The sequence below is a fragment of the Ailuropoda melanoleuca genome, chromosome 13 (genome assembly GCF_002007445.2).
Source record: "Ailuropoda melanoleuca isolate Jingjing chromosome 13, ASM200744v2, whole genome shotgun sequence".
Classification (NCBI taxonomy): domain Eukaryota; kingdom Metazoa; phylum Chordata; class Mammalia; order Carnivora; family Ursidae; genus Ailuropoda; species Ailuropoda melanoleuca.
The window spans coordinates 68,242,920-68,257,337 of NC_048230.1; the positions used below are offsets into that span (position 1 = coordinate 68,242,920).

The 14,418-nt window shown below is 57.0% G+C and overlaps 1 protein-coding gene across 12 annotated transcripts in view; it reads right to left on the reverse strand.

Moving 5' to 3' along the window:
• Positions 1–4,535: 4,535 nt before the first annotated feature.
• The window catches only part of CEP250 (centrosomal protein 250), a 44,961-nt gene continuing 35,078 nt past the window's right edge, over positions 4,536–14,418 (reverse strand). For 11 of the 12 annotated variants that reach the window (XM_034641805.1, XM_034641806.1, XM_034641808.1 and 8 more), the window contains 7 exons: positions 13,706–13,827; positions 10,626–13,241; positions 8,092–8,184; positions 7,748–7,903; positions 7,185–7,286; positions 6,436–6,498; positions 4,536–5,078 (listed from right to left, as the gene is read on the reverse strand). In XM_034641805.1, coding sequence (XP_034497696.1) covers positions 4,815–5,078; positions 6,436–6,498; positions 7,185–7,286; positions 7,748–7,903; positions 8,092–8,184; positions 10,626–13,241; positions 13,706–13,827 — 3,416 coding nt within the window. In that variant the 3' untranslated portion in view covers positions 4,536–4,814. The remainder of the gene's footprint in view (positions 5,079–6,435; positions 6,499–7,184; positions 7,287–7,747; positions 7,904–8,091; positions 8,185–10,625; positions 13,242–13,705; positions 13,828–14,418) is intronic. The other variant, XM_034641804.1, reaches the window with a different exon arrangement.

Sequence of the window (14,418 nt, forward strand, 5' to 3'; positions counted from 1 at the left end):
GCCTTCATGGAAGATTTTAGGCTTGTGGGCTGCCTTGATGTTCACGTGGGGCTAATGCTTCTGCTCTGGTCAGGAAGGTCTGACTTGAGCGGGCTAGCCGGGAGAGCTCCAAAGGCCTGTCATTGTTCTTGGGACCCACAGCCCAGGCGACCCACCGGGGTCCTCCCGCACGACCTGTTCACCACAATGCGACAGCAGCAGGTGAGGCTGGAGGAATGTGAGGCTGCTCTTGGAGCCGCCAGGTCTGGCTCTAGGAGAGACTGTGACAGGAAACCAGGGAGGGAGGTACAAGAGTGACGTATGGATTACCAGGCACTGGATACAAGTGCCTCATTCCCTCACCTCAACAAGTAGCAGTCATTAAGGAAGAACCGCATTTGAAAACACATTCTCATGTCCCTCTCCGCCTCCGCACACAAGGCCATGTGCCGAGGACGGAGAGCCGCCACCCTGAGGGACCCACGCTAGCGAGAAAATGCACTCTCCTCCAACCCCGACCCACACGCCTTTTTACCTGCAAGCCCTCCCACCTGTGTCAGGCTTCGGGCCTCATGAAGGCATAGAAAGAGCTGGTAACATTGGTTAACAAAGGACTAAGAAGGAAGGTCATGATGTCCACACCGTGACAGGCTACCGATATAAATGAATTGGGTGAGACCATAGGACCCGGGAGCACAGCCTACCTTGTCCGGAGGGAGGAGCCTCCCTTCTCAGCCTCACCTCCATCGGGGTCTAGGCACACCTGGGTCCCAGCAGGACAGACGGAGGAAATTCCAGGACCCCAAGTGAGACCCCATGTTCTTCATGCTCCCTTGCCTACTTTCTAAGTGTGGTGAGCAGAGCTGAGCCTGCACTCCTTGCCCCCTGTGTCGAAGGATCCCACAGGGGATGGCGCTGCTCCCGGCACACTGACAGCCCCCGCTTCCTCCTGCCCCCTGCCTCTGCCTGCCACTGCCCCTGCTTCTTCCTGCCCCCTGCCTCCACTGGCCCTGCTTCTTCCTGGCCCCTGCCTCCACTGGCCCTGCTCTTCAGGGCATTTGCACAGAGCTCAGCTGCCCCCTTCCCTGGGTCCGGGGGGTGAACAGGTGGTCAGTGGGTCAGGGGGTAGGAGGTGAGGTATTGGGGGGTGGGGGACGCAACACATGAAGGTGTCATCTGTCCGAAGACCAATTAAACAACCAGCTGGCTGAGAAGGAAAGTGTCCCATGGGCTGAGAAGAGGCCCGCGTGCCAAGTCTTAGCCTGGGAGTTGCCGTGACGCTTTTGTGGGTGAAGTAGCCCCTACCTCCACAGGTGCTTCTGGAAGTTCTGTTGCTGAGAGCTGCAGAGGCTCTGAGGTGGCTCACCACGGTGCCACGCCTGCAGAGCCTGCTATCACCGGCAGGCTGTCTGCCTGGTGTGACCAGCGCTTCCAGATGGGCCCCGAAGCGCCTCAGGAAGTTGGAGACCACCATCTCGACTCCTTTCTCTACTCCGATGGGGTCCAGCCTCCTCTGTGTGAGAACATGGGGGTCAAGTGGTAAGTGGTCTGTGCTCTCTCTGTAGGCACCGATGCTGGGACACCCAGCCCAGTGCCAGCAGGCCAAGGAGGAACGAGTTCAGCTGATCTCTGGGCCACAGCAAAACCCTGAGACCCGCCCACACCAGTCGTGGGCTAAACTGCGCGGGACCCGGGGAATCTGCATTCTTCGTGCTGTGGGACACCACCGATGAGCGCCACGCTGTGTTCCAGTGGGGGCAGGGGGTGAGGGTGGTGAGCAGTGCTGCCCTGTGAGCCCCAGTGCCCTCCTGACTTCTGTTTCTATCTCTGCAGAATGAACCAGGCCCCATTTTTAGGTTCAGGGGACAAGGGCAACAAATAGAACCTACTTGCACGTAAAGCACCCGAGAACGCCCGCGAGCTGGCAGGAATACCCACGGCCTGCTGGCGCTGCCGAAGCCTCCAGACGTAGTGTGGCCTGCAGCGGCCTTGGGCCAAGCTGGACAAGGGCATCTTCTATCAGGTGGTGTGACTGGTGGAGGCCCCAGGCTGGGAGCGGACAGTCCTTGGCTTTTTGGTGTAAATGTTGACCTTGCCGTCACTTGGCTGCCTGTGATTGTACGCTCCCCGCCCCCCTCGCTAACACACGACCAGTTTTTCCTTCTCTACCTCATGCTAGGCAGTTTTTCTGCCTTCAGACTGCTGCTAGTCCCAAGTAGGGAAGCAGATGAGTCAAGGGAATTAGGTTGTGCTCTGGTGATCCTTGCTCTAACAGGCAAAGGATGCAGACTCGTTGAGAGAATGGGGTGCCGCACCCACCGGACCCAGGCACTCCCTAGGAACAAAACGAGGCCCAGACTCTGGCTCAGCTCTTGTCCCCTTTGACTCTCAGGACTTTCTGGCCTGTACCAGCCTCTAGCAAAACACACAAGGAGGAGGTTGGAGGGAGGAGAAAAGTTTTCTGAAAGGAGACCTCTGCTCAGCTCTGACCTTTCCCCTCAGGGTTCTGGTGACCAACTTCACCGTCCTCAAGTATATCCACGAGACCTAACTGGTCAGGGACATTTCCCAACCACCAATTTGCTCTGTGTAATGTGACGAGGAGAAGGAAAGGAAGCTCTGGCCTGATGCCCTTAAGCAAGGTTGGGACCTGTCTGGAAGGACCACACTCTTCTCTAAGCTAGAGAACTGGAGACGGACCAAAAAGTAAGGAACCAAGAGAAGTCCTGTTTGTCCTTGAGAACTCGTGGCACAGAAAAGGCCAGGTAAGGATTCTGAGTCACAGGAAACCTGACTAGAGGCGGCGTCTACGGTCCTGCATCTCTGGGGCCCCAGATCCAGCTCTAGAAGAGGGGGTTCTAAACTGTGACTTTTTACTAAGCATCTGTAGCAGAGTCCCACACCACGAGTTTCTGGAACAAAGCTTCAGCAGTGGTAAACAGCCCCCAGTCCGCTCTGTGTGATGTGATGGAATACAAGGGGCCTGAGCCCTGAGTTAGCAGGTTTGGGGGAGTGGGGTGCTGCTCTCAAACCCCCACATTCTTTTTTTTTCCCAAAGATTTTATTTATTTATGTGACAGAGAGAGAGCTAGCGAGAGAGGGAACACAGCAGGGGAGTGGGAGAGGAAGAAGCAGGCTCTCAACGGAGGAGCCGATGTGGGACTCCATCCCGGAATGCCGGGATCACGCCCTGAGCCAAAGGCAGACGCCCAACGACTGCACTACCCAGGCGCCCCTCAAACCCCCACATTCTTAACTAGGCCTTAGCTCCACCCTCAGGCTTAGAAAAGGAATTCCAGATTACAGTTGAAGGGACAGAGGACGGCCAAGCCCAGCTTTTTTTTTTTTTTTTAAAGATTTTATTTATTTATGTGACAGAGACAGAGATAGAGACAGCCAGCGAAAGAGGGAACACAAGCAGGGGGAGTGGGAGAGGAAGAGGCAGGCTCATAGCGGAGGAGCCTGATATGGGGCACGATCCCATAACGCCAGGATCACGCCCTGAGCCGAAGGCAGACGCTTAACCGCCATGCCACCCAGGCGCCCCCAATCCCAGCTTCTTTAAAGAACACTGTTCTTCTAGGCTTCAAAGAAGTTGCCAACAATGTCTTGAGCCAGTCAACGGGATTCAGTCCAGGGTACCTCCACCAGGGTCAGTCTGTAAGTGACGAATTCTGCCATCGTCCATTCTCTTTACTGGCTTGACACGTAGTTGGACTATGGGGGACCAGAGTGGGTCCCAGTTGGTAGGCCCAGGAAGGGACGCCAAGGGCATTCACCCAGAGCAGAAGGGAAATGAGGCCAGATGGAGTGTCTGAACTCCAGAGACTGAAGCCAAAGGTCAACTCAGTGTTTTTGGAGCCCTGGAACTTGTTTTAAGTCAAGAACATATGATGGTTCTTCTCATTATCCATGAGCTCAAATCCAGATTCCAAGGCCCTCTATAATCTCCCTCACTCCCCATCCAACCTCAGCCCTGGTATAGCCCGCTCTGCCACAGGCCGACGGATCTCACCAGCAGGCTCAGCAATCCCGCCCGACTCCTCCATCCTTCAAGGGCCAGCTCATGCCTTCCTTCCTCGGTCCCCAGAATTCCTTTTTTTTTTTTTTTAAAGATTATTTTAGTTATTTATTGAGAGAGAGAGAGCACAAGCAGAGGGAGCGGCAGGCAGAGGCAGAAACAGAAGCAGACTCCCCACTGAGCAGGGAGCCCAATGTGGGCCTGATTCCAGAACCCTGGGATCACGACCCGAGCCAAAGGCAGACGCTCAATGTACTGAGCCACCCAGGTGCCCCAGTCCCCAGAATTTCTATGCACTTCTAGTGAGCACAGAGAACTGTCTGTGACTCATCGATGAGCTCTTGCCAACCGGGCTCAAGCTCCCTGCGGACAGGGGCTTTGACTTGTTGCATCTGCCATAAGCCTTCTCTGTCAGAATGCAGGCAGCCAACAAATTCATGCCACCTGACAGGAATCTTTAGCAAATGCTTCCTTCACAGAAGCGCTGCTGTGCTGCCACCGCCGGTAACACAAGTGGAGACAGCAGCAGAGAACAAATGGAGAGACGCGGGGTTTATTGTCGGCGGGGAGGAGAAGGATTCGGTGAGGTGCTGGGATAACATATTCGAGACAAGAGGCAGCACACGCCCCCCAGCTAGAACGGAACTCCTCTAGGTGACTCTGGGGGCTATGCGCAGCTGTGACTTGCCTCATTCCCACGTGAGCTGGGGCCTTCCCCCAGCCCTGTAGGTTTCCTTCCCTCTTCCTGGGCCATGACAGCCCCGTCTGTCCGTGGAGTCCCAGGCTGGCCCGGATCCTGCCCTGGCTGTGGCTGCTACCTGGAGATGGCTTGGGTAGTGCTGGGGCTGGGGCACAGCAGGATTGGCCCCGGGGATGTCAGACTTTGAGTCAGGGACTCGTCCAGCTTGCGTGTCTCGGCTTCCAGGACGGTGGCCTCAGGGGTCTGGGCCACGGCCAGCAGTGAGTGCGAGAGGCTGTGGTGCAGGCCCGCTAGCTCACGGCTGGTCTGCACCGAGCGAGCGATGTAGTCCTGCCTCTGCTTCCGCTCCAAGGCCAGCTGGGCTCGCAGCAGGGCCACCTGGCGGAGGGGAGGGGAGGCAGGAAAACCAAGAGAGAGAGTAATTAAGGGCCTTGAAGCTGCCCCAAGTCATCCTGCTCCGCTCCTGGGGCTCTTGAGAGACAGCATTTGAATCAATTACCACGCACAGATCTCAGGATCAGGCTCTAGGGTGTTCGGGGCAAGGACCCTTGGGAGTCATGGGAAATCCAGTGATTCTCAACCCTGGCTGCATAGGAGACTCAAACAGGGACCTTACAAACAACAGCAACAACAGAACTACTCATCTGCTTTATGGAGGGATCATTCCTACGTAACTGGCTGCCGGGATGTTAAGTGCACACCGTGATGAGTTTGATCAGGTAAATACCCACGTATAACCACTACCCCGATCAAGACACAGACTACCTGAATCACTGCAGGAAGCTCTACTGCGCCCCCTTGGAAGCTGCTGATAAATACTCTGCTTTAATTAGACTGCGGTGAGGCCTCGGCATCAGGATTTTTCCAAAGCGCCCCAGGCGCTTCTCATGTGCAGTCAGGGTTGAGGATCACTGACGAATCCTTGTCCTCAGGTGAGGACACGGTGACTCCCAGGAGCTCAGGGCAGGGGCAGGACTAGGGTGGGGCAGAGGGGCTCCTGGGGTGTAAATCTGAGGAGCAACTCTGGGTTGCCAGCGAGCGTCTCCTTAGATTCTCACCCTGTGTGCTTCCCTTGCCTCACCCTAGTCCGGCCCCGTCTCACTCCGATTAATAGCCGAGTCTAGCTGTGGAGTCACGGTCTGCCAGTAGTGACTATCAGCTTCTGAAACAGGCTCAGAAATACAGATTCCACAGTTCTTATTACTCTCGGACATTGAGAGACAGGATGAACCTTCAGGTTTGGCCTACGAGGCAAGAAGCCACTTGTCCTGGCTTCCTCGGGTGTGGCGGCTTGAGCTGAGCTCTGAGGTATGGATCCTGGTGCTGGTGCCAGGCTACTCTGCCTGGTGGGCTGGCAACGGTCCTGCCTGCACGGGTGCATGTGACGGCGGCGGAGGCCAGGATGCTTGTGTCTGCTTTCGTCTGTCCCCCTGTAATCTTCTGTCTGCCCCTAGACCCTCTTCCTTCTCCTTTTCCTTTCTTGGTAGGAACCTGGCAGTCTGGGGTCTGGGGCATGCTTTCTTCCCCACTCCTACCCTAAGCAGGTGGAAGGTTGAGTTGGGACTGGGCTCTTCTTGCCTCCCACACAGACTGAAGTTCTCTGAGGGAGGAACTATCTCCCATCTCCCTTCTGGAGGGGCACAAAGGGTCAAGCACACAGCAGACACGAACGCCTTGTTGCCTGACTGCAAGGGAGAGAAAGGGGACTTAGAAAGCCGATTCTTCCAGAACATACCTCTTTCTGCAGTTCAGCGATGTGCTTGGCATCTGAGGAGCCCTTCTGTCCTCCCCTTCCATCCTATGGAAGACAAATTCCATTCCTATTGGAATAGGTCTTCCCACCCTGGGGGTTCTACAGGCATCTTTAGCCAGCTTATCCCAATCCTGGGGGCCAAGGCAAGGGCTATGGGCCAGAACCCAGACTGGACTCCCTGGGGCACCATGCATAAGTCAGCTAGAAGAGTGCTGGCTTGGGGAATCTTCCCCCAATTCCTTACCCCAAAAAGGGAGTCTAGTCCCAGGAAATACCATGGACTCTAATCTCGTAAATTCAGCACTACAAGGGAGGAGATCCAAGAGACCCACAAAGTTGCTATCAGGCTTGTAGGCACATCAGGGGCTGGCAAGCACCACCTGACACCCATTTGCCAGGGATTCTGACCAGAAGCCTGAGGAGCCCCACTCCTGGATAAGCCTGAGGCCCTGGTCTGGAAGCAGGTAGGTTACACATCAGGGAAGGCTTTCTGAGGTCCTGAGAAGGTAGGGCTGCGAGCCGTGACTCCATCCCCACCCACTGAGGATGGGCCTCCTTCCTGGGTCAGGGACAGACTGAGATGTGAAGAAGCCTGCCAGGAGGGGCCCCTGGATCAGCTCACATGGCTGTCTCCCCCTGCGAGGGTAGCCTGGGATAGGCACTGCAGGAGGGTGTTTCTGGTGGTAGGATTTGGGCTCTCTGGAGGCTGCAGTCAAGAAAAAGAGGCAAACCTGTTGTGTGGGGGATGAAGCTGTGGCTTCCCTGGCCTCCGGGACACCTGTCCTTGATGCGCGCATGGAGTCCCTCTTTAGCTTCCTGCGCTCTCGCTCCACCTGCCGAGATGCAGGTGAGAAGTCAGGGCTCGGCTTGGCTCTGGGGCTGGAGCAGAACTGCCTTTCGCAAGAGGAGGCTGGTGTGGGTGTGACTGCGGGTGTAGGTGTGCGTGGGGGACAGCAACCATGAGAAGCTAAACTCCTGGGATGAGGAGGGTGCGGGCCAGGGCAGCCTGAGAGCAGAGAGGCGCTGCTGGGGCGGAAGAGGTGGGGCCCACCTCTCAGGCTTTCCGAGCAGGCTTAGCAAATGCTTTCTGCAGTATTTTGGGCTTTGCAGGCCATTAGGTCTCTGGCACAACTATTCAACTCCACTATAACACTGCTTTTCAGCAGCAGGCAGCAGGGTGGATGTGGCCCCTGGGCTACAGTTTACCACTCTGCTCTGGGGGCTACACGCGAAGCCAAGATGCCTGCGCACCGGAGACCCGACGAGGGAGCTGAGGACCGGAGAAAGGACGCACCTGCTCCAAGGTGGCCCGCAGCTGCATGTTGTGGCGCTGGAGTCTGCTCCGGTCGATCTCCAGCTGAGCCACTGCTTCCTGGAGGTGCTCCAGCCTTCGTCCCCACAGCTGCTTCTCTTCCATTCCGAGACTCGGCTCAGCCTCTGCTCCTGACACCTGTGGGACAGACCTGGGACTCTCACCTGGCCAGCCCCTTAGACCGAAGGCAAAGGGACCGATCTGGCAGGTCTGAGCTTTAGGGACCCAATTCCCAAAGGAGGGGAACAAGTCCCTGGAAAGGGGAGTCCTCCTGGCCATCGGTTTCCACCAGGCCCCCAGCTCACCTCTTCCAGCTGTGCACCTACCTCTTCTCTGGGCCCCTGTTCCGCTCTGCTGGTTGAGCTAGGGCTGAGGAGCCGCTCCTTCTCCAGAGCCTGCCTGGTGAGCTCCAACTCATCCTGGGATATCAAGTGTGGCGCAAATCACACCATGGCAACCTCATGTCCAGCCCCACGCAACCTTCCATCCTCATAAAAACCAGTTAATTTTCTCATCAGGTTAGAGTCTTACTTTCCTAGAGCCTCTGAGCTATTCTAGTGCAGAATCTTTACAGGTGGACAAAGCAAAGAAGCGGAGAGGGGTCTATGCAGAGACACACGGTGCGCCAGGACTAGAACCTGGCTTGTTTGAGCTCTTCTGTAAGCTAAGCAACCTGGAGCGCTGAGGTGTTGTAGAAAGAGCGTGGACTCTGGGATCACACAGGGCTGGGCATTCTGTCACCACTTACTGGCAATATGACCTGGGTCAACATACGAGCTCTCTCCAAAACCTAATTTCCTCATTTGTAAAACGACCACATGCTCCATGAAGCATAGATGAAGCCTCTGGGGTTAAATACCTCCCGACAAGTGGGGACCCCAGCACTAGGTATTTTCTAGGTGCCGTATGTCTTATAAATGATAATGGTCAAGAAAAGAGACAGATAAGAGGAAGTGACTGTACATGGGTTTCGGTTGTCTGGGAGACAGGAAGCGCTCAGCAGTCAACAGGCTGCATTCTAGAGTCAGACTCCCTACATCCAGTTCTGCCATTGACTGGCCGTGTGACCTTGGACAAGTTACTTGGCCTCTCTGAACTATAAAGTATTTCTCAGGGTTGTTGTGGAAGGAAGCAAAAATAACAGTGTATGGCATGGAAAATGCTTAAAATAAAAAATGACAGCACTGTGATGGAGGGCTGCATCTGAGATATTCTTGAGTGTTTGGGGGGAGTGCAGAGGGACCCTGACCCGAGCCACAGTACTGCTCAGCAACCCCCCTACCCTGCCATGGACCTTACTTTTTCTGTGCCTCTAAGGATGAGCCGAGAAATAGGAAAGGAATTCTACTTATAGAATGCTTCCTTCTTATTCGCTTCATATGTATTATCTCATTTCATACTCAAGATGGCCCTACGGGGCTGGTCTTGTCATTCCCTATTTTATTGAAGAGAAAACTAAGAGTCAGAGAAGTGAAGGCACTTATCTAGGGTCACACAGCCCATAAACTCTAGGACAGTATTGCAAACCCAGGGACTTGACTCCAAAGTTCACACATGGATTCCCTTTTCTGCATTTTGCTCCCAGAAGGTAAGTCCCTGCAGCACTGTCTGTCTCAGATGATTGGAGGAGGGGGAAGTTCTCTGGGGCTCAACCCTAGTCAAGTCCCACAGTGTGGAGTCAATTTCCCGGGAAAAATGGGCTGGGTTCTTCTTAGCAAAAGAGACAATGCCTCTCTATGGCCAACAGTCAACCTTGCTTTCTTGACTACCTACTCTGTGCAGGCCTTGTGCCCAGTGCTGGGGAAGCAAAGGGGACTAAGACATGACCCCTGACCTTGAGGTTGAATGCTACACAAGGTCCACTTCCCTTCTCACTCGATATTCCGCCTAGAGGAATGCACTTATCCTTAACTGCTGAGGACCCCAAGTCTATCCCCTAGCCTCATCCTTCAAGTTCAGATCACTTTACAGACCTGCCCCCTGGACCTTGCCCCCTGTAGTTCCCACAGGCACCTCACTCCACTGCCATTCCACAGCATTCCTGAAACCTGCCTTTGAGCAGAAACCCAGGGGTTTGATTTCCTTCTGCCCTTTCTTCATGCCGCTGTCTCTTAGCCAGTCAACTGCCAGAAGTCCTGTGAGCTTCTAGGCCCACCCCCGTGTCACCGTGCACCCTTACCGTCTTAGGTCACCATCTGTCCCGGGACTTTGATGACCGCCTCCTTGTTGGTCTCCCCAGATCAACGGTTGCATTGGATGTGTCACCCTCCCCCACTGCCCCAAACACTTCATCCAGGTCCCATTGGTCACCGAGGTCCTGGACACAACTCAGAAGCCCTGAATGACGGGGCCCCTGCTGCCTTGTCGTCTATTGCCAATTGCCCCTCTGTGTTCCATTCAGCCCGAAGTCCCTGGACAGACGATCCATGCTCTCCTTCCTCTTTCCTCTTCCCCAGAAAGCTCTTCCCCGACCTGTGCTTGGCTAATTCCTTACTGGCCCCTTCAGATCTAATCTTAAACCCTGCTTTTACTGGGAAGCCTTCCAGGACTTACCACTAGGAAAGGCTGGCTGGGTGCCCTCTGTGTGCTCAGAGCACACTGAACTTCCCTAACGAGGCTCTAATGAGAACCAGACACTGCATTCTAATTGCTTACCCACTAGACTATAAGCTCTATGAGGGCAGGAACTGTGGCTGTCTTATTCTCTCCCTAACCCCTGGATTAGCACAATACCCTGGCTTCCACCTCTCTCCACCCTCTCACACCCTGAGCTGTCACAAGCCCAGGGTGGCGGGCAGCCCCTGCACTCAGCCAGACAGACTCTGCCACCCTGGCCGTTACTACCTGCGGAGTAACTCACCAGCAGCCTCTGCTGTTCTGAGTCTCGCTCCAGAACAGAGGCCTGTAGGAATATGGCTACCTCCTGCAGACTGCTAATGCTGGCCTTGCTCTGGGCCAGAGACAGCGCCAAGTCCTGGGCCTTCTCCCTCCACTCGAGCTCCCTGGCCTCCGTCTGTCTCAGCGCGGCCTGCAGTCGCTCCAGCTCCTGCTGCAGCCGGGGCCTGAAAGCCTCAAACTTCGTAGAGGGCTCCTCTGCCGGGGAGGCTGTGTGGCTGTGGGGTGAGTCCTCCAGATTCTTCCTTTGCTGGGCCTCTCTCAGCCCCACGATCTCCTCTTCCTTTTGGGCTAGAGTCAGCTGCAACTCCCTTAGGCTTTCGCGAAGGCCCCGTATCTCCTCCTCTTCTCTCTCCCGCCCCGGACCCTGCTTCCCTGGGCTGGCATCTTCTCGGGCCCTCTGGGCCAGAGACTGCTCTAGCAGCTGCCCCTGCCTCTTCTGATGGCTCAGCTCTTCTTCCCTCTGGGCCAGTGCCCAATGGAGCTGCTGCACGACCTCCTGGTGCTGGAGATCCCGGTCCTGGATCTCACCTTCCCGCCTCCGCAGGGCCTCCTCCAGCTGCCGGGCCTGTGCCTGGCAGGAGTCCAGGGCAGCCTGCAAGGTGGCTGTGCTGGCCTCCAGGTTGCGGCTCAATTCCGCCTGCCCCAGCAGCCGCTGCTCCTTCTCCTGCAGGGCGGCCTGAGCCTTGCTCAGGGCCTCCTGCAGAGCCTCGGCCCGGTCCCGGGCAGTCTCCTCCCGCCGCTGGGAGGACTGGCCGGACGCCTGCAGGGCCTCCAGCTCCTGGTCCCGTTCCTTGAGCGTGGCCTCTGCCTGCAGCAGGTGGTCCCGCAGGCCGCTGACCTCCGCCTCGTGCTCTTGGGCCCGCTCAGCACACTGCTGCTGGAGGGTCAGCAAAGCCTCCTCCTGCTCCTGCGACTCAGCCCTGAGGTCCCCCAACACCTCCTCCAGGGCCTGCCCGCGCTGTCCCTCCATGGCCAGCTCCTCCTGGAGCCTTCGCACGTGCTCCCTGTGGTCCTCGAGCTCTCCCTGGCGCTCCTGCAGCTCTGCGCGGGCCTGCTCCAAGGCGCTCTGCAGCACGCTGGCCTTCTCCTTCGTCGTCTCCTCCTGCCCCCGCGCCTGCTGCTGCTCGTGCCGCAGGGCCTCGAGCTCCTGGTCCCTCTGAGCCAGCGCTCTCTGCGCCTCTTCCAGGTGACCCTGAAGCGACCGCTCTTTCAGCTCCGCCCGTTCCCTGGCTTCCTGCAGATGCCGCTGCAGGACCACCAGCTCCTGCTCTCGCTGGCTCAGGAGGAGGCTGGTCTCCCCCACCTTCCTATGCAGGCCCTGCAGCTGCTGCTCCAGCTGGTCCTTGTGCCCCCTCAGCTCTTGGAGGCGCTCCTGCTGGCACTCTACCTCTTTCTCCTTATCCCGCAGGATCAGCTTTAGGTGCTCGAGGCTCCCACGCTGTGCTTTACTCGGGCTCTTCCCCTCCTCCGCCCGCTCCTGCATCGGCGGTCTCTGGGAGGCCAGCTCCCGGCCTCTCTCCTTCAACGACAGCTTGATCTGTCCCAGGTCCTCCTCCAGGATCTTGGTCTGCAGTGTCCTCTGGTCTTCTAGGACCCGAATCCTCTCCCTCTGGAGCAGCATGTCCTGGTCCCTCCTCTCCAGGTCCTGAGCCAGACACTCCTTCTGCCTCTGCAGCTCCTCGATCTGTTCTCGCTGGCACTTCAGCTCCTGGTCCTTGTCCTGGAGCTCTCTGGCCAGAAGGGTGCCGTGGCTCTCCAGCTCGTCGATCTGGCTGCTCTGGGCCTGCAGCTCCTGGCTCCTCTCCTCCAGGTCCAGTGTCAGGTGGGTCAGGGCCACCCTCTGCATTTCCCTCTGGCCCTCCAGCTCCTCGATGGTCTTTTGTTGGCACTCCATCTGGTGATGGTTTTCCTCCAGTTCCAGGGCCAAGCATTCCAGAGTAACCAGCTGCTTCTTCAGATCCTGAATCTGTCCTTTCTGGGACTCTATCACTTGGGCCTTTTTCTCAAGTTCGACAAGCTGATGCTCCAAGATGCTCCTCTGGGTCTCTCGATCCTTCTCGAGCTCTTCGATTTGCTCCCTCTGCACGACCAGCTTCTGCTCCCGCTCCTGGACGGCCAGGGGCAGGTGCTCTAAGATGGACCTGCACTTCTCCAGCTCCTGGATCTGTTCCTGTTGTGCACCCACCTCCTGGTTCCTCTTCTTCAGGTCCAGAGATAGCACTTCCAAAGCAGCCTTCTGCATCTCCCGTTGTTTCTCCAGTTCTTGGATATTTCCCCGCAGAGCTTCCACCTCCCCTTCTCTTTCGGAAAGGGTCTGGGCCAGGATAGCTAAGTTCTCCTGCAGAGCCTTCCCATGGGCCACCTTCAGCTCACCCTGCTCCTGCAGAGCCTGGGCTCGCTCACGCTCAGTCTCCGCTTCCTCACTCTTGAGTTTCAGGGCCGAGCGAGCGGTTCTCAGGTCCTCCTCCAGGGCCCCGGCGGCACTGGCCTGAGCCCTGGCTTCCGCCACAGATGCGTGCAGATGTTCCACCTGTGCTGTCAGGTTCTCCTTGGCCGCCTGCAGGAGCTCTCGCTCCTTCTGGAAAAGAAGACGCAAAACCACCTTAGGCTACACTTGCCAGATACTATCACCCCAGAGCAGGCCCTTCGTCTCCTTACTCCGCAGCCCCAGCCCCGTCAAGAAGGGACGAAGAGAACTGGTGCCTTCCACTTATGCTGATCCAGTAAAAGATCGTCCCTACCGCATGCCAGGGCTCCACTAGGCCCACAGGAGAAAGCCTGAAACAAATGAGCCATCCCACACTCCGGTCCTTCAGGGCAAGGGACAAACTTCTCTGCCTCCCTTCAGGAAAACTCCCCAGGGCCTTCATCATGGCCCTCAAGGACAGGGAGACAGCCGGGGAAACAGCCCCTCGCTGAAGGACGTGGGGCACTACCAATGGATGGGGTAGGACCACAGGCCCAGCTGGGTCTGGAGCTACAGCCTGGCCCCCGAGGACTCCTCCTGGAGAAAGCCCCTGCCCCAGACCGGGGCCGCCTCACCTGGGCCTCCAGTCCCTGCAGCTCTGCTTGCCGCAGACGGCTCTGCAATGTCACCAGAGTCTCACGCAGTTCTGTCAGCTCAGATCCCAGCGACTTCTGCTTTCCTTCCCACTTGCATTTCTCTTTGGGAAGAGGGGAGGTGGCGGAGTGAGGCCCAGGGTGGAGGGTGGAAGAAAAGAGGGACACAGAGGCAGATGGAGGGTGAGGAACAGAATCAAAAGGGAAGGCCAGGAAGGAGAGAATTACGTCCAGTTTCACATGCATGTCCCCCATCAGCCAGCTGTTCCGGGCTGTCTAGGCTCCTGCTGCTCCCGCACTCACGTCTGCAGCGGCTGACCGGCGCCAGCACTTGCCTGACTATCCTCCCAACGCTGTCTCGCCCTGAGCACGTACAGATCTCCAGCCCTGGATTCCAGACCGGGGGGGAGGGCTAGATGACGCTGGGGTTCCTTTCTAGTCTCTAATTCTATGGTTTGCAGAGGTTCCCAGAGACCAGTGCTGCCCCCTTGGTTGCCCCCCATTTCTGCAAAATGCACCAGAACCCAGCTCTGTGCGTGTGGCTCTCGGAGCCCTCTGGGATACTTTCAAGACCCAGACCCCCTCCCAAGTTGTCGTCTTCTCTTCTACTACGGAGCCTTGGCTCCCAAGACCCTCCCTCTCCTTTCTTTTCCAAGTAGTGACCACCCACGCCCTTCACTGTGGCAGGGGGGGGC